Source organism: Notothenia rossii (assembly GCF_949606895.1).
Source record: "Notothenia rossii genome assembly, chromosome: 2".
NCBI lineage: Eukaryota > Metazoa > Chordata > Actinopteri > Perciformes > Nototheniidae > Notothenia > Notothenia rossii.
This window is the reverse complement of record NC_136904.1, coordinates 47,282,330-47,306,298: the sequence shown is the minus strand read 5'-3', so window position 1 is coordinate 47,306,298 and position 23,969 is coordinate 47,282,330. Positions and strand designations below refer to the sequence as shown.

The 23,969-nt window shown below is 39.5% G+C and overlaps 1 protein-coding gene and 2 long non-coding RNA genes across 6 annotated transcripts; 2 read left to right on the top strand and 1 right to left on the bottom strand.

Moving 5' to 3' along the window:
- Positions 1 to 1,274: 1,274 nt before the first annotated feature.
- LOC307029820 (uncharacterized protein) lies at positions 1,275 to 23,502 on the bottom strand. 4 transcript variants are annotated; one of them, XR_013805414.1, is made up of 11 exons: positions 23,220 to 23,502; positions 23,089 to 23,132; positions 4,428 to 4,456; positions 4,266 to 4,349; positions 4,105 to 4,196; positions 3,617 to 3,734; positions 3,409 to 3,513; positions 3,099 to 3,263; positions 2,715 to 2,863; positions 2,541 to 2,649; positions 1,275 to 1,888 (listed from the first exon to the last, which is right to left on the bottom strand). XR_013805414.1 is itself a non-coding variant. In XM_079665904.1 (10 exons), exons 6-10 carry the CDS (start codon positions 3,657 to 3,659, stop codon positions 1,858 to 1,860), a joined length of 453 nt encoding a protein of 150 aa, XP_079522030.1. In that variant the 5' UTR covers positions 3,660 to 3,734; positions 4,105 to 4,196; positions 4,266 to 4,349; positions 4,428 to 4,456; positions 23,089 to 23,132; positions 23,220 to 23,502; the 3' UTR covers positions 1,275 to 1,857. The 4 variants fall into 4 exon arrangements, 2 of the variants coding, with proteins under 2 accessions (XP_079522030.1, XP_079522029.1); XM_079665904.1 differs by lacking the exon at positions 2,715 to 2,863; XR_013805415.1 differs by lacking the exons at positions 23,089 to 23,132; positions 23,220 to 23,502 and having other exon boundaries at positions 4,428 to 4,464.
- On the top strand, positions 6,633 to 7,782 carry LOC307030272. Its single transcript, XR_013805602.1, has 2 exons — positions 6,633 to 7,260; positions 7,432 to 7,782. It is a non-coding gene; the product is annotated as an uncharacterized lncRNA (long non-coding RNA).
- LOC307030577 lies at positions 11,661 to 15,262 on the top strand. Its single transcript, XR_013805698.1, has 2 exons — positions 11,661 to 14,740; positions 14,912 to 15,262. It is a non-coding gene; the product is annotated as an uncharacterized lncRNA (long non-coding RNA).
- Positions 23,503 to 23,969: the final 467 nt, after the last annotated feature.

Sequence of the window (23,969 nt, the reverse complement as noted above, 5' to 3'; positions counted from 1 at the left end):
TCTCAAAATGGTATATCTTTTGTGTGTTTGTGGTCCTCTTTCAGTTGAGACACTGAAGGTGAACAACCCAGTCTCATGGCATTTCGTGTTCACCAACACGATTTTTAATCTATTGATTGTGTTCACTAACACGATTTTCCCCTTTTTTTCGTGTTGCACAGCACGATTTTAAAAGCAATGTATTTCTATTGGTAGTCTCACGGCATTACGTGTTATAGGAAGACCGGAAGCTGTGTGGTTCATAAAAACATGTTCTTACTCAATAGCAAGCCACAATTATTGCTTTTATTTTAAATCGTATAATTTCGGACTTTTGTTGCCGTCTGTGTCGAAAATAAATGGGGCTCAGAGCCTCAGAATACTGAAATCTGTATTTTTTAAATCTTTTTTACCCTGTCTCCTAAAAATTACGGTCCCACAGAACTAAACTGCATTCTCAAATACGTTTAATGAGAAACGTATTTTCTCCCACTTTACGTTTTTATCAACGTATCTCAAATACGTTTATTTTCTACATATCTTCTAGAAACCTATTTTCTCCCACATTACGTTTGTTTTGCACGTAACTCAAATACGTTTACTTTCTACCTATCTTGGCCATTTATTTTCTAGCTTATAATAATGATAATAGTAATTTATTAATATAATGTTAGAGCAAACTTATTTTCGGGCTGGCGGCTCACTGTTACGTTTACCAAATCCGTTATTATGCTGGTTAATGGGTAAATAATCACAATATTGTTTGTAGTCGTTTCATACTGCATTCTCAATTACGTTTAGGAAGAAACGTATTTTCTCCCACGTTACGTTTGTTTTTGAACGTATCTCAAAAACGTTTAAGGTCTACATATCTTCTAGAAACCTATTTTCTCTCAGTAACGTATCTCAAATACGTTTATGTTCTATATATTTGCCATTTGTCTTGCTGATAATAGTAATTTGTTCATATCATTTTGGAGCAAACTTATTTTCGGGCTGGCGGCTCACTGTTCAGTTTACCAAATCCGTAATTATGCTGGTTAATGGGTAAATAATCACCATATTGTTTGTAGTCGTTTCATGTCATGACAACAGTACACACTTTTAAATTGTTATCATCCAAACAGCCTCTTTCGCTGGTACATTAAGGCACTGTGGCTTATTCAAAACCATAAAATGTACTCTAACGTAAATTACATGCCAGTGTTTTATCTTTTTATTTATCACATCGTCTTCTTCGTCCCTTTTACAGTCCAGACAATGCATGGCTCAGCCTAACAGACAGAACAGCGACCCCAGGTGTGTCTACATTGGAATTACATCTTCATTACTGAAGGAAAATACTTTACCTAGTGTTTGTTAACTGGGTTTTTAAATGGAGTTGGCTTTTCTTAATGGTTAAAATTTTGCTATGAGTTATATATGAAGCAAATTATGTTTCTGAAGATGTGTAGTCAATTCCACCCTTCAATGTAGCATAAATGTAAACTCTCATTACAGGAACAGCCTTCTCTTAAACAAACCTTCACCATTTTCCAGAAATAATTCTGGCTGTTAAAAGATATACTATTTAAAACAATAGCAATACTTATTCTGACAGAAGATAAAAACAAATAATCAAACAGTGTGCTCTTATTCAGTCATAATGCTTACATCAACAACAAACAAACCATTACACTTTACTATGCACGTTTTTGCCTGGAACATCAACCTTTAACCTTTTAACCTGTCAAGATAGGAAAGTCGGCCGAGGACGTTGGCATCCTAGTGTAGTGGAAGAGGCTAATCTTGCTTCTCATCATCAGAGGAATCAGTGTCATCAAGGGTGATACAGATCTCCGCATCCCACACTTCCTCCTCTCCTTCATTGTCTTCCTCCTATAGGGCAGTGGGGTCCATCAAAACATTCCTGCATATAAAAACATTATTTATTGTCATGGTTAGTATCCAGGTTCTTAGTCTTTATGTACCGACAGCATTGGAAAGTTTCACATTAGACAAATCTAAATTGTTTAAATACCTTCAAGGTAACATTAAGGAATGTTGAAGTAAACATTACATTAACTTGCATAAATGTAAACAACTAAAACATATCAAGAGTACTAAAATCTTCATCTAATGTTCTGTAAGTGTTGGACCCGATATATATACAGTAAGTAAGTATGTACAATTAACTCAATGTATATACTGTATATGGTCTGTTTGTTTTATGTTGTAGAGTCTGGTATGGAGTATTTATGTCCTGTACCAGAAAATGTTCAATCCATTTAAAAATGTCAATAAATATTTTGCAGTCTGTCTCCAGACATTTGATGGATTATCAAGAATATTCTTTCAGTCGTATATACAAGCAATAGTGAAGGATTTCTACATATAAGAATACACATATGTAACATCAATGTTGTTTTATGTTGATGTGAAGTTATTAATGTGGCATTGTTTCCATTCAATCTATATGCGCATCAAGTGTAGATAGATTGCAATCAATCAATCATCAATTCAATTAATTCTACTCAAAACAAGAACTGAATCCAGTGTATTTCTCCCAAATAAATACTCACCTGTATGTGCTGAATGCCTCCTCCATTTGTTTCTCCATCTCCTGGAGCCTTTTTTTCAATAAATCCTTCAGCCCCTCATATGCTTCCAAGGACATGGCAAAAGGACAGCCTAAAAAGGAGGAAAGGGTTAATATTATATTGATAATGATCATTATATTCCAGTGAAATACCTACTCTGTTTACACAGGTCCTTCTCAATCTGCTGGATCTCTCTTTGCACAGCTCTTGAAGATCCTGTCAGATAGCGGCAATGGTTCTTCATCGAGAGAGCAGCATGACTTTGTCAAAGGCCATTTTCTTTGTCTCGAGAGGGACTGTGGATGCTATAACGAAGTGATTAGGTTTCTGTTTCTTTAAAAGTAATGAAAACAAACTTCCATCGTTGTTAATAAACTAAAACGTATTACTCCTTAAGAACAAGTGACAAAATAGCATATGGAAAATTGTGTGGAAGATTTAAATAGACTGCATGACTGATCATGTCAAACAAAAACAGTATAAAAAAACAGCAAAGATATAAAAATACCCGCTTTGTTAAGTGCAGAAAAATGCATATACCAGAATCCCATGGCCAAATAGGGAAGTCTTGACTTAGGACTGCATCTGCTGTATCAACAGCCTCTGTTTCTGGCACAAGGTTGTTGTAAGCTGCAATCGCCTCCTCCAGTTTCCGCTTGTTCTTTGCAATGACATCCCGTTTGGGCTTGTGGTCTTTGTTATTGTCTATAAATGACAGGAAGTGCAAACGTAAAAAATATCAAAATAAGTTGTTCTCTTACTCCGAACATGCCACAAATTACTCTAACCGTGAAAGTGACAAGAGAAGCGTTATTTCAAAAATAATACAATAACAATAATAATAACACACCTATGGTTCTGTACAGCTCAATTTCCCGCTGTTTGATTCTGAGGGCGAGGCCCTCCATGACCCAGTGCAGCCCCTGTTGATCCTGGCATTTGGTGGACTTTGGACCTTAATGTACACATTCAATTGTCAATTAGCACAATTTCCTTAAATGTAAAATGTCAACTAACAGTTGACAGTTAATATGTTGTAGCTACAGGAAAAATCTTACTTGATGCAGCCCACTCCTCAACCTCCTTCACCCACTGCTTCATTCCCTCCTCTGTTGTCTGCAGTTTTGTTTGCAAGTTTTAAATGTCTTTGTCCATTTCATCAGTCCTTTTCTTGGTCTGAAAATGTTATATATTACATTTGTATCATTGTCAGAAAACACCTACCACTAGTGTTTTCTTTGTCACTAAAGTAGGCTGTTCAATTTGAGTTGTTATAGTAGCAGTTAGAAGTTTCAGCCTCATTCAAAATGAGCAGATACTTTAGGTCATCAATGAACACATTCACAGGACTTGACGAGGACATCAAAGCATCAAAAATAGTTTGACCGACATCAGTGCATGACCGTCAAAACATTTTCACTGAGCTGTTGTTGAGCAACCGAATATATTCAGTCTATGTTTAAGAAAAGAGTTGCAGCCAAAACGTATGCACATTGTTGTATTGTATATTGGGAAAAAAAGCTATTCAATTACATGACAAAATTACCTTCACATATCGTTGAGACAGGTATCTGTGCAAGTTCTGCTTCTTCCTCAAGTTCCATCCACGAGCATGTATCGTTATCATGTCAGTACGTCCTGAAACATATTGTTTTACTTTTTAGAATTGTACTTGAGCCACAATAAGATGTTAAAACAACTACTCACTTGCTTTGGACATGTATTTTGTGGTCGTTGCCACACGAGAGAGGTATGAATTGACAGCCTCCACTTCCTCTCCTACAGTCAAACCTAGAGCAATTTGAAACAGAAACTTAATACTTACTTCTTTTTTTTTTGTATTACCGAAAGAATATCATTGTAACATACCTGTTACGGTTGAGTGAAGGAAGCAGGACCTAAATGCAGATAACTCTGATTAACCTTTATTTCAAGGATAATGAAAATAACTTGGACAAACAGAACACTCACCGTTGAATTCAGTCACCAACAAAAGACGAACCAACACTGAACACAGGAAGAGACAAGACTAAATACAGGGAGGGGTAATCACAAGACGAGAAACAGCCGGGCAGGGGAGGAGAAACACAAGGGCGACAGGTGAACACAATCAGGATGACTGACCGATTGGCCTGGTCTGAGACTGAGTAGACGGAGATTGGAGTGAACGTTGACGTGAGTGCGAAATTGAGAGCAGCTGGTGGAATGGCGTCTTTGAGTCCTGGAGAGGAGGATATGGAAAGTGCATCTGAAGGAGGATGGAATGAAGTAAGGAAAAAGACTTCAAGAAAGAAGATAGACATGTCAAGTGACAGTCTTAGTGAATCTGTTTCGCAGAATGAATTGAAGAAAGTAAAGAAAAGGATTGAGAATGAAGAGTGGAAAGTGATTGTGGAGTTTGGTGAGCAATCCGCAGCTAAGCTACATCCAGCTGGCCCTGACTTAAGCAATTCACAAAGAAATTGGATCGATAAAACAAGCAAGATTTCTTAGCAAAGGACGGATGTTGGTTGAATTGATTAATGCAAAACAACAGGAAAAGTTACTGAAAATGAAGACCCTGAATGAAGTTCGAATTAAATGCCATGTTCCTGGAGCAAATTGGAAGATACTTGGAGTTATCAGTGGAGTTCCCATAGAAATAGGCATAGAAGAACTCAAGAAGGAAATTAAAGGGGGGAAAGTGACTGTAGTTAAGCGTCTTCCTACTAGGTATCAAGGTAAGATAGTGGATAGTTTGTCTGTTCTTCTTCAGTTTGAAGAAACAATTCAACAGAAGATAATGATCGGTTGCATGAGCTTTCCAGTAAGAGAATTCATCCCTAAACTTCTGCGGTGCTTTAAGTGCCAAAGGTTTGGGCATGTGGTAGACAAGTGCAAAGCAACTAAGCCCAGGTGTCCAACATATGCGGGGGAACATGAATATGGTAGTTGTACTTCAGGTGCTAAGGAAAAATGTTGTAACTGTGGTGGGGAACATAGTGCTGTGTATCAGGGCTGCGAAGTGTAGAAAATGGCCAAGGAGGTGCAGAGATACAAAGTGCAAAATAAAGTCTCATATGCTGAAGCAACAGAAAAGGTTTCACGAAACATAGCTAGGAAATCCCAAGTAGCAGCAAGTATGTTCTCTTCAAAAGATTTTCCCAAACTCCCACAGGCAAAGGAAAGCTCCACAAAGTGTTCACATAAGTGTGTGATAGGAGAGGATCCATTGATTGTGGAAGGTGAAATTTGTGAAATTTGTGGCCTTTATTGGAAAAGTGGTGAATGTTGCTTTACAACAAACAAAAAAGAGGTCAAGACTGAAAACAATAGTGGAAGCAGCAGGTGAATTTTTGGGGATAAAGGATATAACCGTTGAAATGATAATTGATATGCTAGCTCCCAATAATGATCATTCACAGATTAGTGAATAGATGAATGTTTTTTCTCATTCTGCAATGGAATGCTAGAAGCCTTATTGGAAATGGACAAGAATTCAAGACCTATATATATATCAGTTAAAAGAAAAACCAGACGTTATTTGTATTCAAGAAACATGGCTGAAGACTCATTTGGACTTCATAATTGGGGGATATACTGCTATAAGACAGGATAGAAATGATGGCCAGGGAAGGAGATGTGCAATCTTTATCAGAGAAGTCATGTCTTATAGTAGGCTAACATTTAAGAACAGTCATGATTTAGAAATAGTGGGTGTAGAAGTTTGGATTAATAAAAGGAAAATTAGTGTCCTGAATTTTTATAATCCATGTAATAAACTCAACATAGAGGAATTAGACAGTCTTTGCCAAGGAAATGAAATAATATGATGTGGTGATTTTAATGCACATAATAGGCTAGTTGCACAAGATGGCGTCTATCAACTTCCGGCGGTTTGGTGTGAGCCCGAGTACTTCCGGTCTTCGGTGTGGAGTTGTTTGGGGAGTTAGTGTAAACTGTGTTCGTTATTCTCCCGTCCAGGAGAGAAGCTTTAAAAGGAGACTAAATGGAGTCTCTGTGAAAGTGAAATTGGGTACTTTCATTAAAAAAAAGGCGCGGGTTGGTGAAGGATTATTTGAATGATTTGAAGGATTAAAGTAACGTGGTATGACAGGAAAGTTCAATCTGGTATATTCCTTTTAATGTCACCTTATATATATTCATGTGTGTTGAATTAGAAGGGACAAAGTATCTTTTCCCTCCCCCAATATATTGAGGTGAATTCCTTGTGTTTAGAGAGAGAGGTGAGAAGGGGACATCCTTATTTGGGAATCAGGCCAAGGCTCTGGAATGCTTCCCTCGTAAAAGAAGGGGGTGCGTGACACAATCTTGTAGCAGATGTGTATGTGTTTTCATTGAAGTAAATATAAATGCTACATGATTACTGGTCAACTATACCTCTGTTCTTATTCTTTCATGTGTGGGTACTAAATGGCTACAAACATTGTGGAGAAATTAGCTTAAACATCTTTTATTACTCTATATGAAATGGAAGCAGTTTTTATGACAGGGACGAGAGAGGTGGGGGAGGGACACATTCCGAAGAGGTTCAGCAGGTCAATTGTCAGGGGAATCGACTTGTTTTCAATAGAGGTGTGTGGTTAGTTACTTTGTGTTAATAATAACAGTATGTGTAAAGGAAGCTGGAAATATACAATGTGAAACCTTTTATTTGAAGTAAAGATGTGAACAATAGCTCAAACAAATGGAGGGGCTATAGGTAAGCCTGTGAGAAGTTTGACTATTTGAAAAGCATCTCTAATACTGCTTAAGAGCATAGGTAATGTGTTCCTCGTTGTTATTGATATGAAAGTAATTAACATGTATTACGTATATTTAGCCAACTATAACAACTATATCTTAAAACATACTTTTAACTTGTGTGTGGCAGTCAGGAGGCGGGAAGATGGACTCAGGGACCAAGGGCCATAAAGGAGATGTGTGTGTGCTGGCTACAAGCTGCTGTGTCGCACTGATTGGGTGCGACAGGCCATGTGTTGGTCTCTGCCAATAAGATGACCTCTGGGGGAAAGCACGTACACCTCCTCCTCCTGTGTTTTAGTATGAAAGACTGTGTTTTCCTTTGGTTCGCGCTCTTGTTTTTCACCGGCCGTTCCTGAGACCTGTCTCACACGGGGGGTAGAACCTGAGCCCGGAGTACTCTGCAGAGTGCTTCGTGATTTCTTTGTATTTGTATTTTGTATCGTTACTGTATATCATTAAAAGCAGGATTATTGTTTAACTTGTATTCTGGTGTTTCTTAATCCCTCCTTTTTAACGAATTTACCCAGTTTAGCAAACGACACGCGGAGACGAGGTTGGTTTTCAACATCCTCCAAATCTCCAACAAGTGGTGACCCGACGTGTCTGAGTGGGGTGTTTTCGGGGAAGAGACCACCAGCGGCAAGCGGACGAATGGTCCGGAGAAGGCCTAGAATAATCTCTGACAACTAAAACGGGGATCCTACAATTGAAAGGTGAGCAGACAAGCCTGTTTCTATCGAAGGTCTGTAATTGGCTAAACTAAATTTTAGAGTTGTCAGAGACATATTCCGGTGTCATAGTTGTTGCGGTGGAATGTACAAATACATATTTTAGATAGGTAGGAAAGTTATATAACATAAAAGTGAATCAACGAGGTATGTAAGACGAAGGTGAAAGGCCCCGTACTTTTTTCAGAAAGGAGACGGCTGAAGACTCGTTGGGGGACGTCCAGTGACCGTTTTCAGACGGCATCCAGGAGACGAATCTGAATAACAATTCTTAGGTTCATAGGAATCGAAGTTGAGTTATAAGTAAAATCCAAAGGAGAGTAACGCAACCTTCAAAAAGCAATTTTGAAGTGACCGGACCTCATTAATCCTTTGTTCTGTGGGGGTTGCTGAATAGACTGTACGGGGAACATTTTTTCTGTGAATATTTACTGGTAACAAGGACAGTAAGTCAGATCAATAGATATGAAGTCTGTGAATATTGACTGGTAACAGAAACAGCCTAAGTCAGATGAATAGATACGAAGTCATAATGAAGGGAAAATTTTAACGAGAGGAGCGTGAGTTGAGAGCTTACGAGGACAGTGGGTTCAAGCAAAAAAAAATTGAATAAAAGGATAGCAGAAGTGTTAATTGTTGAAAGAAGCCCCCCTTTTCCAAAGGAGAGGCTGAGAGCTACAGCAGGGGAGAGAGAAGGGGGTGTCAGTATTTGTCTGTGAGAGTTCCCCCCACCCTTTTTCCTCTCGAGAGCAGCAGCGGCCCGGAGGGTGTCTGCTTGCTTTTGTCTCTAGTGATCTGAAGTTGGAGCGAAATACATAGAAAATTAACAGATCAAGGTGTGATTTGAAGTGGTAGATATATTGAAATGAATAAACAATGATTTGCTGTTGTTTAAATATAGTCTTTGACAACTGATTGATACCGTTGCATTGCGTTGTGAATTTCATGGTATTTGTCATTAACTAAGGATTGTACTTAATTATACTTCAAGGAAAATTATGTTACATACAGTAACCTTAGGGGAAAGTAAAAAGAGATTTACTGAGAATATGAAGTACATTAAAGTTAAGGTTTTATTCAAATTAAATATGATAGGTGGATTTTTCCATCTAGAATACGACATGGAAAGAGGAACATTTGTTAGACATGAAATAACGAACTCATTGGAAGAAATATATATATTGTGAGGTTATTTAGGAGTTGTTATCATATACAGTTACTCTCAGTTGATGGTTGTTTAAAGTAGATAGGAAACGGAAAACGTAAACGATTCACCACAATGGTGTTTTTTAGTTTATGAAGAAGAAGTAGACAGTAAAAATAAGGTTTTTGTAAATGTGTCAGTCAGAGGGAATCTGTTCATGTTTAAGCATGACAGAGGTCCTGCACGAGGTTTTGCTCCAGCCATCTCACACAGTTTCACAAAGGGGTGATTTGTGAGGGGCTGGAGCGGAGGCAGCTGCAGGGCGCAGTGAGAGAGAAAGACAGGAGAAATGAGACGGTTTGAAAGAGTAGAGAGAGTACAGGTTATATAAAGTTAACTACTATTCGGGAGAATGTCATATTGTTGAATGAGTAACCTAAAATAAGTGAAGATGGTGAAATAGTTTGATTAAGGATACAACTGGTAACTACTGATTAAATACACAGTGATGGTGTACATGAACATTGAGAGTAGATTAAGTTGTTTTGTTCTTCATGCTTTTCACCAGAAGTCATTTGAATTGTTATTATTTTTAAGTAGTGTTGTTTTGTGTTATATTTCTAGACTATAATGTACCCACATGCATGTGGTTTCTTTGTCCCAGTTCATTTTAAAGTCAGCCGCCTCATGGCTAAATCTATTTGACCCCATGAGGTCAAGAGTCATTCTGTTAGACCACCATCTTCTGAAAGACAAATCATTGTTCTTTTGTCACATTTTGAATTAGAAAAGAGTTCATTTTGCTAGATCAATTTATCTATACATGTTGTAGTGGGAGTTTTGTGTTTGCTAACATTTTTAGGAACGACAACACCAGGAGATGAGTAAACTCAAGAATCCGTGGAGTGTAAATACATTGAGAAGAACACATTTTTATACTCTAACTTTTTGCACATCATAGACAATGAATTCAGACAATATAAATAAATATTCACCAAAAGTAATAAGTAAAATGGAAAGTAGACATAGGCCTACACTTGAGTCAAATTATATTACTGTGATCTGATCAGTGTGCTCTGCAGGTTTACTATTGTTCTAAGTAACACTGGGATTTAAAATATTGGAGAAAGTATGGAGATGTTCTTTCGTAGTGTGTGAAATATGTGATGCTTGAAACAGGTATTTCAATTTATGGAAGAAAATGGTTTCCTGGAAGAGTCAGGTTGGGTAGATATGTAACAATGGATGAAACAATTTATAGAGGGAGTTTTTGTAATATCATTAGTAGACATTAATGGTGTTGTTTAGATGGCATTTAGCAACTAAGACAGATAGTATGATTAGAAAGAGACAGAGTGGAAAGGGTTGGATTAATTCAATCTCAGTGTGCTAGATTTCTTATGGATAATGCGTCCCGGGACCTGGACTCCCCCTCTGAGTTAGAAAGGCTACGACCCCGTCCCTCCAAGCAGACAAAAGACCCAACCCAAAAGGAGGCTCCTCCTTCTCCATCAAACAGACAGAGAACCGGAGCTGAACCGTCTCCACCTGAGGCATCCAGAACCAAACCGCTTGCTGACATACAGAAATACTCTCATCAGTCCCTCAGACAGGGCATGAAGCTGAGCCACGAGATTTGGCACAGGAGCAGAGTGGGGGACATGAGAGCAGAATCCGCCCTCCATGAAGCAGCAGAGAGACTGTAAAGGGGAGATGAAATGCAAAGCAGTGCAAAGAACAGTGGCATGATGTGGGCTGCAGATGTGACTGGGCCAAAGGCTGCCTAAAACAGTTACAGCGGATGGATTCAAGAGCTGATGGACTGAAGAGAAGACAGAATCAGAGGAGTTGGCATAGTCGATTTGAAGTGAGGAGGTCGGGGTCACGGCTTGAGACAACCAGGGGAGGAGAAAAGGACAACGGGAATGAGTGAGTTTACACATAAACACACTTATTCACAAAACGCACATAGAAGACACCACATTTAAAGAACTTGAATTGACTTGATAAATAAGTAAAGATAAAAAGAGGTATTAACCATGAATTAATCGATTGGTAAATTCAAAATAGCAGTAAAGAGGAAACTATTAATGTAAAATGAGAAAATCATCCTAAAGACACACTGAGGGTTAAAGGGGGAGACATGAGGGAAATATGCACTACACTTTAAGCAGGGGGTGTTTTGGAGTAGCACAGTGTAGAACCATATTCTTCAATCTTTCCATCATATTAATAAATCATTCTTCAACAGATTTTTATTCATGTGTGAATAAAGCAGTGATTTCATTTGTTACAATATTGATTTCACCATTGTGGCATAGTTATTACCATAGGAGGGCTTTAGGATGGAAACTGTTTTTAATCCTTGGTAAAGTAAAGGGTGATGGTTGCATTTTCGGACACCCAAGGTTCCACACACTGCTAAAGAGTTTAACATTGTTTTTAAGTAGACCGGAATTGGAGATAAATGAGTATATTGAGCTATGAAATGCAGAGCTACACAGATCCTAGTAATGTTTTGACTTAAGATAATAGTTATGTACACAAGTTTCTGAATTAGATTTATTAGACATTTTAATACTACTTAGTTGTAAATAAATTGCAGTAGTAGTAGTACTATTATGAAGTGAGTTTTGTACCAAGTTGCAGGAAATGTGGGAAGCAGCCGTCCCGATGACAAGTTAGAGATATCTGACTTAAGGTGGTAATCGTGAATTGATAAATGATGGCGCTCCATATATGACTGATTTTTGTAGACAAAGGATACTGGCCTATGCTGAAATATCAAAGTCTCTGCAGAGCACGACACATGGCCAATGAAACTGAGACCAAATGACCTTTGACCCTGACTGACAGTGTGACTTGAGAAAAGCACTATCAATGACTGACTCTGGGGCTGACCAAACTTGACTTTACAACCTGACAGTGTGGGTGTGAATGAATTTCTGCATGTGATCAGTGTAACTGCATGATTCTAAAACAATAACTAACCGAGCATGTTTTTAGACTAATACATTATTTTGGAGCTCCATGGGAAACACAGGTTTCCTACAATTCCACACATTTGGAAAAAAGCACATGTGACCCGTTTCTAATTCCCACAGGAGTTGGCGGTTTGCAAATGTAAAACTCAAACTAAAATCTAAAGATCCTGTTTCTTTTAGGACTGCCAGCTGGAAATGAACACTTATTTTCCCTGGAGTGTTTACTGTGAAAAATGATGGATATACTTTTGTGAATGATGTTTGGTATTTTCTTATAACCACTGGTTACCTGAAGGTTTTCTTCCCATACAGGATTTTATTACACATGTTTACATGTGTAAAAAGGGGGAGTGTGGGACATTTTCATTTAGGGACTGGAAGAAACCTGCCGCCCCAACTCAGATGTTCAATCTGACCATTGATTGACAGTTTTAGATTTAACCTGCTCCCTATCTGGGGATAAGATAATGTTTGATTAATGTTGACATGTTTCTAATATTGATTGAGTTATAACAGGTAACACAGATGCAGAATCAGTGGCCAAGGGGCTACTGAGAGAGGTAATTCCAGAATGAGAATACCAGAGAAGGTGAACTGTGATAATGAAAACAATTTTGTAATATTTCAACAGGTATTAAAGTAACTGAGGTTTGAAATGTAGAAAGAACATATTACAGCTAAGTTAAAACATAGTAATGTAATGAGATAGAATTTAATTTAGACAACATATTGTAACTAGCCTGGTAAAGAAGTAAAAGCCATAGACTGTTTAGATCATTATGGGGATGTACATTTAATTTAAAGTCATAATAGAAAGACATTTGATGACAGTATGTTGGATTTCTGTATTCATTTTTCAGCTTGATAATATCCAAGCAGTGACAGGTAGAAGCAGTCTCGCCTGGAAATTATTCACTTTGTCAGTATCATGATTTTAGTTGTTTTTAATCCATAACATTAGTGTGTTCCATTACCAGAGACGTTAGCAGTTCATATTATATTTAGATTTTAAATGGGATCTCAAAGATTTCATTTATAATAACACAGATGCTTGTCAGGAATTCAGAGCTATTGAGATATGTTATTTAGTTCACCTGAAGATGTTGGGGTTTAGTTTGTTGACACAGGCCAAGTATTAGAATTCTGAAGCGGCCTACCAGTGGTGGGTCAAACACCTGAGGGCCCAGAAGCACTGAGCGTAGACGTGAGGGGTGGGTATCAGATTTCTCCACACAGGTTGCTGACGCCAAAAGGGGGACCCGAGGAGCAGGAGGCCGACACAGCGGAGTTCGTCAGGCCTACGTGACTCAACCCCAGGTTCTCCGGCCTCTACAGAGTGACCCAGAGGACATCTCATGCCGTCCGCCGAGGAGCAAAGGGGGACATCTGGTACTACTGGAGCCAGTGTGCGGCGAGGAACACTCCGGCTAGGACCTTGGAGGACATCAGGATGGACCTGGCTATCGTCAACGCGGACATCCCTACAGCAGACGACTTGGAAGCAGGCATCAGCGGACTGGAGGAGAAGGACCTCGCGGACATCCCTACAGCAGACGACTTGGAAGGAGGCGTCAGCGGGCTGGGGGACTTCTCGAGGCAGCAGAGGAGTCTACTTCTCTCTGATCAGATTCATCAGTTCCACCTTTGAAGGAAAGGCCGCATCTCCCCCTCCCTATCAGCTGCCCTTGTTGGCGTATTCCGCTGAGGGGGGGGGGGCCCCTGATGATTCAACAACACGCAAGGATGCTGCTGTCTGGCACTCAGGCTCTCACTCTGATAGTTTCTTCATTGTCATTGGAGGTTGTTTTCTGTTCTCAAGGGTTTAATGAAGGGGGACAGACACCGTATTAAAGAAGGACAGTAGTTTTGTTTCAAATGTCTTATGTGTGTTGGTCTCGTTAATGCGAGACCAAAAAGGGGGAATTGAAGGATTATTTGAATGATTTGAAGGATTAAAGTAACGTGGTATGACAGGAAAGTTCAATCTGGTATATTCCTTTTAATGTCACCTTATATATATTCATGTGTGTTGAATTAGAAGGGACAAAGTATCTTTTCCCTCCCCCAATATATTGAGGTGAATTCCTTGTGTTTAGAGAGAGAGGTGAGAAGGGGACATCCTTATTTGGGAATCAGGCCAAGGCTCTGGAATGCTTCCCTCGTAAAAGAAGGGGGTGCGTGACACAATCTTGTAGCAGATGTGTATGTGTTTTCATTGAAGTAAATATAAATGCTACATGATTACTGGTCAACTATACCTCTGTTCTTATTCTTTCATGTGTGGGTACTAAATGGCTACAAACATTGTGGAGAAATTAGCTTAAACATCTTTTATTACTCTATATGAAATGGAAGCAGTTTTTATGACAGGGACGAGAGAGGTGGGGGAGGGACACATTCCGAAGAGGTTCAGCAGGTCAATTGTCAGGGGAATCGACTTGTTTTCAATAGAGGTGTGTGGTTAGTTACTTTGTGTTAATAATAACAGTATGTGTAAAGGAAGCTGGAAATATACAATGTGAAACCTTTTATTTGAAGTAAAGATGTGAACAATAGCTCAAACAAATGGAGGGGCTATAGGTAAGCCTGTGAGAAGTTTGACTATTTGAAAAGCATCTCTAATACTGCTTAAGAGCATAGGTAATGTGTTCCTCGTTGTTATTGATATGAAAGTAATTAACATGTATTACGTATATTTAGCCAACTATAACAACTATATCTTAAAACATACTTTTAACTTGTGTGTGGCAGTCAGGAGGCGGGAAGATGGACTCAGGGACCAAGGGCCATAAAGGAGATGTGTGTGTGCTGGCTACAAGCTGCTGTGTCGCACTGATTGGGTGCGACAGGCCATGTGTTGGTCTCTGCCAATAAGATGACCTCTGGGGGAAAGCACGTACACCTCCTCCTCCTGTGTTTTAGTATGAAAGACTGTGTTTTCCTTTGGTTCGCGCTCTTGTTTTTCACCGGCCGTTCCTGAGACCTGTCTCACACGGGGGGTAGAACCTGAGCCCGGAGTACTCTGCAGAGTGCTTCGTGATTTCTTTGTATTTGTATTTTGTATCGTTACTGTATATCATTAAAAGCAGGATTATTGTTTAACTTGTATTCTGGTGTTTCTTAATCCCTCCTTTTTAACGAATTTACCCAGTTTAGCAAACGACACGCGGAGACGAGGTTGGTTTTCAACATCCTCCAAATCTCCAACATTGGTCACAAGCATTATATTGTTCAGTCAGACAAACAGCTGTGATCCGCTCCTCGTTAGGGAAGAGAAGAGCCTGGATCTCTCCTCCGGTGCTGTTATATATCCTCTGCTGGCTCCTCCCCGCCAGCCGGCTCGCCTCGTCTCCAATGTCCGTTGTTGCATTTAAACAGAGGATTGGTTCTTTTCACATTCAATATATGCTTAACACGCCTTTTCTCCTCATATTCTCTTTCATCACTTTTCATGCAACACATTCTAAACGCTGTAATCAATACTCTAAAAAATACTTCTCGGATCGTTTGGTTTCCGGTCATTCCGGATGTTGTCACATGCTACTCTCGTCTGTAAACAATAATTTATTCAAATAAACTGTACCTTCATTTAAAATTCGGCATGGTAGTATCTCGACATCTATAGTTGTAGCGTTAAATCAGTAGGCTTCGGTTTTCACCACTCCACGTCATTTCGCTACTAAATTCACCTCTTTAGGAAATCGTATATTAGCCACATGCTAAATGCTAACCGTAGATGAAGGATTTTCAGAATAAAAGCTTAACTGCTTGTACACAAGAATTTCTGGTTTTTCAGTATAAAAGAGCATTAAAACTGACGGCATGTTTAAACTACATTTCCCCATTAAAACATTGATTTTAATTTCTAACATTAGCGATATACATACGATAGCGAGAGAGAGAGTTTATAAGGCTATCAGGATGTTGTTATGGCCACTAGTTTGATAAACACTTTTCATTTGGGGAAGCTAATTTAAGAAACAAAACTATGTCTAACATGAACAATATTACATTCTTAGATTTGCCACATACAAGCATTTCCTCACCTTTTGGAAATTGGTGGAGCCTGCAGCCAACACCAAGATGGTGCGGATCACCAATGCCAAGGCATCCTCTGCCAGCAGCTCGGATTCCTCTCAACCATCAACAACGGTAAGCAGCATACAAGCATGGATGTTTATTAATAATTATGGACGCTGCGCACTATACCACCGTTTAACAAGTGCATCACATCACTCACAAAACACACACACACACACACACTAGGGGTTTCACCAACTAATCGACTAGTCGACTAGTCGACTACCTTTACCACTAGTCGGCGCTGTAGGCCCTAGTCGACTAGTCGTGAAAAAAATTGAGGTAAACGAGGTGCTGCAAAATGCTCCAAAACACGTCCGACATTCTTATGTATGGCAGTACTTCAACGAAGATGTAACCAACTCCACAGTGAAGTGTCAGTTGTGTACAGCTGTACTGAAGTACAATACAAATGCATCTGCTTTGCGCAACCATCTGAAGATGAGACACCCGCTGCCGACAGCTAGCACTAGCAGTAATGCTAGCACCAGTGAGCAACGGACCGGCGTCAGCACTGAACAGAGGCAAACGAACAGCAAGAAAACACGGGTCAACAGTGATGCGGATGATGAGCTACGGGATTACTGCCAGCGGAAACCGCATATCCCCACAATGGATAATCCACTGGAGTGGTGGGCAGAAAACGTGCACCGCTTCCCCCACTTTCGAGGAGCTACCTGGCTATTCCAGCCACAAGCACCCCGAGTGAGAGGGTTTTTTCCCTGGCAGGCAACACTGTCACCCGAAAGCGGTCAAGCCTCCTTCCCTCACATGTCGATGCGTTGGTGTTCAAACCAAACCAAAAATATGGAAAGGTGGACGTTATCGTGGAGGACAGCGAATAAAGTGTTGCGCACTGGATTTACGTGGCATTTATGTAAACAAGAGTTTTTTGCTGTCGATTTTGGTGAGTCCAGTTACTGTTTGTTATTTACTCAGCCATGTAACACAAATTAAAATGCAGTGTTTAATGTTTCTGTATGAGTTCCAATAGAAAATACAGTTGTACACCTCTCTTTGTGTGTCTTTATTATGACGTAACGACTAGTCGACTACTATTTTGAAAAATGTGTCGACTAGTAAATATAACAACAAACCCCAGGAAAATGTGTTACAACTGTACCCGGTCTCCCCTATAACAGTATCTACAGTATGCCTAACACTTATTTGTTTTCACAGAAACTTCCACCTATAGATGAGCTGCTGCTGTTCCTCATGCACCTGTCAGTGGGCCTACATCTGAGGGATCTAGCAGAACGGTTTGGCATTCAACGCACCACAGTCACCAGAATTATTTCCACCTGGACACACTTCCTTTACCAACTGCTTGGAAGCAAACGTCTGTGGATCCCACGCGAAGTTGTCAGAGCTCACCTTCCACCAGAGTTTTCAGCTTTCCCTGACACACAAGTGGTGCTTGACTGCACTGAAGTATTCTGCCAGACTCCATCATCTCTCCTGCTGCAGAGTGAGGTGTATTCGACATACAAGTCGCATGCTACATTCAAGGCCTTGATCGGCATGGCACCACATGGTGCCATTACATTTGTGTCTGGCCTGTATGCAGGATCTATGAGTGACCGGGAGAGCTTCAAGCTGTCTGGCGTCGTGAGCCTGCTCACACCAGACATGACAATCTGGTTGAGTGTAAAGTGTACCGGCCTGCCTTTCTGCACAAAAAAACCCAAATGAGCAGGGAGGATGTCAGGCAGACTCAATCCATTGCACATCTGAGGGTCCATGTGGAGAGGTGCATCAGAAGAGTCAAAGAGAACAAACTATTTGACAAAGCCATACCACTGTCTGTGTGTGGAAGCATTGAGGAGCTCTTCAATGTGGCTTGCTTCCTGGTCAACTACCAGAACGGACCGCTGGTAAAAGCATGGGCAAAGCCTGGGCAGCAATTAGTGATGGGAATTATGGCTCTTTGAAGGGAAAATAAGCTAAATAATCACCAGGATAATGATTGACTGTATTGCCAGACCTAATGTCAATAATCTTCTTTGTAAACATGACACAAGGTGGCGCCATATCCATGTCAGTGAATGTACTACTTTGAATTTACCCTCTGTATGTGTTAAGTAAATAAAGTTGTCTTGCCTTGAATGAAATTCACGCAACTCTTTATATTAGATACTGTGTGTTTAAGTGGCGATGGAGATTATTTGTTGACCCTGCTTTAAAGAATAGTTTGCCTTTACAAATGGTGCACTTTATCACTGCCTGGGTTTTGGTTGAAGTGCATCCAAATGCTGCTGCGTTTGGCTCATTTTCCATTTTCAAAAGAATCGGCTAATGAATATATATATATATATATCTAATGAATTATAACCTTAAAACAAATGCACACAAAAATAACATAGGACAATACATAATATAATAAATCCACAATATGATAACATATGATGTAGTGTGGTACACTAATGTTTCATTTCAAACCTTTATTTATTCAGATTGGTCCCTTGAGATCATAGATCTCTTTTACAAGGGAGACCTGCAGCAATTTAAGTTCCACATGAAACATAAAACAACATAAAAACAAACACTAGAGGATATCATGCAACATATTTACATACTTATCAACATTTACAAATACGCATAGTTTCAGAAAGCATTTCACTTAGACGTGCTTTAAAAACATTCAGAAATAAAATTGCTCAATTTCAATTTTAGCCGTAGACTGTTCCAAGCAAGTGGAGCTGTGCACATAAAAGCTGTCTTACCTAAGACAGTCCTTACTCTTGGCACATCTAACAAGACTACATCATGCGATCTCAGACAATAGCTGCTTGCAACTTTCTGCTTTATCAGTGAACAGATGTAATCCAGGAGTTTGCCCAGCATAGCTTTACAGTGAGTGATGGCAAACCTGCCAATGTAGTGTAGTGCATATCACTCCATGTACAAATACAAATAAAAATGAGCTCCTTTCTCCCTAATGGTTTTAGCCACCTCGTAGTCTCTGCAGATACGCTGTATAAGGATATCATCCTCCACAAAAACGACAAAATCGCACCACTCCATCCCTGTGAGTAGGAGCTGGCCTTGCACCTGCCAATAGTAGCTATGAGACTGCTTCAGTCTTAATGTGCCACTCTGCATTTTTAAGTAGCTACAGTCCACATAACTCCCCAAACAACTCCACACCGAAGACCGGAAGTACTCGGGCTCACACCCAGCCGCCGGAAGTTGATAGACGCCATCTTGTGCAACTAGCCTATACAATGTGGGGAGGGAGATCAACAGATTACAACGGACAGGTGGTGGAGGACTAAATGAAGGCAAAGGAATTCGTTTGTTTAAACAATGGGCAAGGTACAAGACTCAATTTTAGAGATGGAACAGAGTCTGCGATCGACCTGACTCTTGTCACAAGTGAATTAGCTTCTAGTAGCAGTTGGGAAGTATTGGCAAATAACAGTATTGGGAGTGATCATCTTCCGATTATAATCAAGTTTGATATAAGTCATGTGGTGGAGCTAGACGGTATCATGAGATGGACTTTTTCTAAAGCAAATTGGGAGATGTTTGCTAAATTGTGTGATAATGAATTTGATCAGATTGATATGGCAGGAAGTATTGATGAAATAAATGAGCAATTTACTTCAAATATAATTAAAAGCGCTAATCAAACTATTGGGAATAAAACTGGTAAACTTAGTAAATGTGTTAAGATGGTACCGTGGTGGAACAAAGAATGTAATGATGCAATCCGAAACAAAATCAGGCTGTTTGGAAAGCTAAGAAAGACACATTCATTACACAATTTATTAGAATATAAAAAGGCACAAGCTCAGGTAAGTAACATTGTTAAAAGAGCAAAAAGGGAGTGTTGGAGAGGATTCTTTTCAAGTATTGGCAGAACTACACCATTAGATAAAGTATGGGGAATGGTTAAGAAGATGAGGGGAATAAGACAGCAGAGTAACCTGCCAGTGTTAGAGAATGGAGGGGAAGTTGCCACTGGTGCTTTGGAGAAGGCAGAAATTCTAGTTAAAAATGTTGTCAAAGTTCATTCTTCTGAACATTTGACAGAAGAAGGCAAGATCAGGAGGCAGGAAGTGTTAGATGAACATCCTAATGTATATGAAGAAAGACATTCGTCGCAGAGTGTTGTAAATATACCTTTCTCTATTCAAGAGTTGAGAAGAGCATTAAGTAAGTGTAAAATGACTGCTCCTGGGAAAGATAATGTATGTTATATAATGTTGACCAAATTAAGTGATTTTGCATTAGGAAAGCTGCTGGAGATGTTCAATAAGATCTGGGAGAAAGGGAAGCTGCCAATAATATGGAAAGAGTCAGTCATTATTCCTATTAGAAAACCTGGGAAAGATCGAACCAGTCCAGGCAGTTATAGACCTATACTGTAGCTCTGACATCGCACTTGTGTAAAGTTATGGAAAGAATGATAACAGAAAGGCTAACATACTACATTGAGAAAAATGAACTAATGACTCCTTATCAGAGTGGGTTTAGAAGAGGGCAGAGTACTTTAGATCCACTGCTGTGCCTGGAGTCTGAAGTCCGGAAAGCCCAAGTGAATAAGGAGTGTGTTGTAGCTGTATTCTTTGATGTGGAAAAAGCTTACGATATGATGTGGAAGGAAGTATTATTAATAAAACTGGACATTATGGGTCTGGGAGGTATAGATATAATTGGATTATGGATTTTTTGTTTGGCCGTGCCATCAGAGTCCGAGTTGGCAATTCATATTCTCGAAGGCATGAAGTTGAAAATGTAACCCCGCAGGGGAGTGTCATCAGTCCTCTTTTATTTTCTATCATGATCAATGATATATATACACAAGTAGGATCTGATATTGGTAAGTCACTTTTTGCAGATAATGGAGCTATTTGAAAAAGGGGCAGAAATGTAAAATATATTGTAGCTAAGATTCAGGAAGCCATTACGGAAATTGAAAGCTGGTCTCTCACATGGGGGTTTAGATTGTCGGTGGAAAAAACTGAAACTTTATTTTTTACGAGGAAAAGGATAGGTGAGGAGGTTAGGTTAAAACTTTATGGACAAGATCTAAAGAAAGTGAAGACATTTACATTTCTGGGAATATGGTTGGACGAGAGAGTCACATGGAGTACTCACATTGATAAAGTAGTAGATAAATGTAAAAGGATTTTAAATGTTATGAGGTGCTTGGCAGGCACTAAGTGGGGGGCTGATAAAGCTGCTTTGAGGAACGTATACACAGCCTTAATAAGATCAGCCATAGAATATGGACTAATAGTGTATGGTTCAGCTGCATATTCTTCTCTTCAAAAATTAGATAGAGTCCAGGCACAAGCACTAAGGATATGCTGTGGGGCAGTAAGATCTACACCAGTGTCGGCACTTCAGGTAGAGGTTGGAGAAATACCAATTTCTTTGAGGAGAAAACAGTTAATTGTTAATTACTGGGCAAATCTACAGGGCCATAAAGATACTCACCCTACTAAACAAACTGTACAAACAAGTTGGGAAAGTAACAAAATTAAAAAAGAAAGTTTTTGTGTTTGTGTTTCGGAAATATGTAAGGAATTCAAAGTTAAAGAATGGAATATTAGTCCGACGGTGTTATTATCAGCTGTTCCACCATGGTTGCTACCTCAAACTATAGTAGATTTATCACTATTGAAATGGTTACAATCAATGAAAAACAAATTCAATGTACAGGCTTATGTGAACACTGTTCCACATGAACAATATGGGCACTTTATAAAAATATTTACTGATGGATCCAAAAATCCAGAAAATGGTCTAACTAGTTGTGCATTTTATGTTCCTGAATTAAAAGTCAAAGTGGGAAAGCGTACAAGTGATCACATTGCAGTATATACAGTAGAGATGATGGCTATCTCTCTAGCATTTCAGTGGGTAGAGGAAATACAGCCAATACGAGTGGTCATTTGCTCTGACTCCAGTGCAGCACTGTATAGACAACTTCTCTTCAGAATGTCGTCAGGATATTTTATATGAAATTTTACACATCATGTTTAGGTTAGTTCATCTGGGAATTGTTGTTCAATTTGTGTGGGTTCCAGCGCATGTGGCTATTAGAGGGAATTAAATAGTGGATCAACTGGCAAAATGTGGTTTAAAAGCAAACCAGATTGATATTATGATTACCCATCAGTAGAGCAGAAGTCAAATCTTTTACAAAAGTGGTTATCAAGCAACAATGGCAAAGACTATGGGACAGTAACACCAAAGGAAGACATTTATACCAGATACAAAGGGAAGTAGGAACACGAAGCACTTGGGGGAGTAGTAGAAGAGAACAGAGCATTAACAGCAGGATAAAATTGGGACATTCTGGATTAAACTCATCACTGCATCTGATTGGAAAACATCCAAATGCCAATTGGGATGGTTTCCAACAATCAGAGACAATACATCATGTATTTTTTAGCCGCCCGGATTATAACAGACAAAGATTCATTCGGAAAACTGCACTGGAACAACTCAACATCAAGGACATGGATTTCAAGTCAATATACGAAAGTAAATCAAGAAATGAAGCAAACAAGCTGATCTTCAAATTCCTCAAAAGCACTGGTCTGAGGAAAAGGATCGAAAATGAACATGTAATAACTCAACAGTAGGTGGCGATATATGCTCCAAGTGGAAGCGATTCGCCATTAAAGAAAAGAAGAAGAAGAAGAAGAAGAAGAAGAAGAAGAAGAAGAAGAAGAAGAAGAAGAACACAATCAGACAACTAGACACACCAGGGAAACTAACGACAGGGAGGAAAAACACAGGAAGAAGGACCAGACAATATACATGGAGGAAAACACCCATAACCAGACATACAAAACTACAACCGTGACATATCACAATAATCGTAACAATACCTGCCCCTTCCTGGTTGCGACCACTCCACTCCCCCTGAGAATAACTAACAATAAATTGAATTATGTCAGTTTAGACATTAAAATATCATATTAACCAAAAACGATAAAAAACATTACATTTACATTTATACCTCGCATTTTGCCGAGTGACCTTTCGCATGCATCACTGACAGAAATGGCCGCATTTGCAGAACATACTGCAGTTCTGGAAAGGACTCAACTACCCTCTGTATATATGGGTAGTATTTACACATGACGTCAGTGCAAACAAACTCAATCTTGTGTTCTTTTCCAAGATTGTTACGGCTGCTGCCTTCCTGGTCGTCTGAGTGTTTTCAGCTGTGTGTTCTATGTAAATGAGCTGTGCGGTTGCCCTCCCGGCATTGGCTCCCATCTCCTGGTCCGCCCCTGAAGATTGCGATTGGAGCACGCCGGGCCTCACGCACTCCAATCGCAGCGCACAGCCGGCGCACACCTGCTGGAGATTATTACAAAGCTTGGGGACAATCATCAATCTGGAGGCTCGGAAATATGTAAGGAATTCAAAGTTAAGGAATGGAATATTAGTCCGACGCTGTTGTTATCAGCTGTTCCACCATGGTTGCTACCTCAACCTATAGTAGATTTATCACTATTGAAACGGGTACATTCAATGAAAAACAAATTCAATGTACAGGCTTATGTGAACACTGTTCTACATGAACAATATGGGCACTTTATAAAAATATTTACTGATGGATCCAAAAATCCAGAAAATGGTTTAACGAGTTGTGCATTTTATGTTCCTGAGTTAAAAGTCAAAGTGGGAAAGCGTACAAGTGATCACATTGCAGTATATACAGTAGATATGATGGCTATCTCTCTAGTACTTCAGTGGGTAG

Excerpts from the sequence above, each read along its gene's own strand:
- LOC307029820 (XM_079665904.1), bottom strand. The coding sequence starts at position 3,659 with ATGAAGCAGTGGGTGAAGGAGGTTGAGGAGTGGGCTGCATCAA. Across the intron at positions 3,514-3,616 it reads TGAGGAGTGGGCTGCATCAA|GTCCAAAGTCCACCAAATGC; the intron begins GTAAGATTTTTC and ends GTGTACATTAAG. Across the intron at positions 2,650-3,098 it reads TATTTGGCCATGGGATTCTG|GCTGTCCTTTTGCCATGTCC; the intron begins GTATATGCATTT and ends CCTCCTTTTTAG.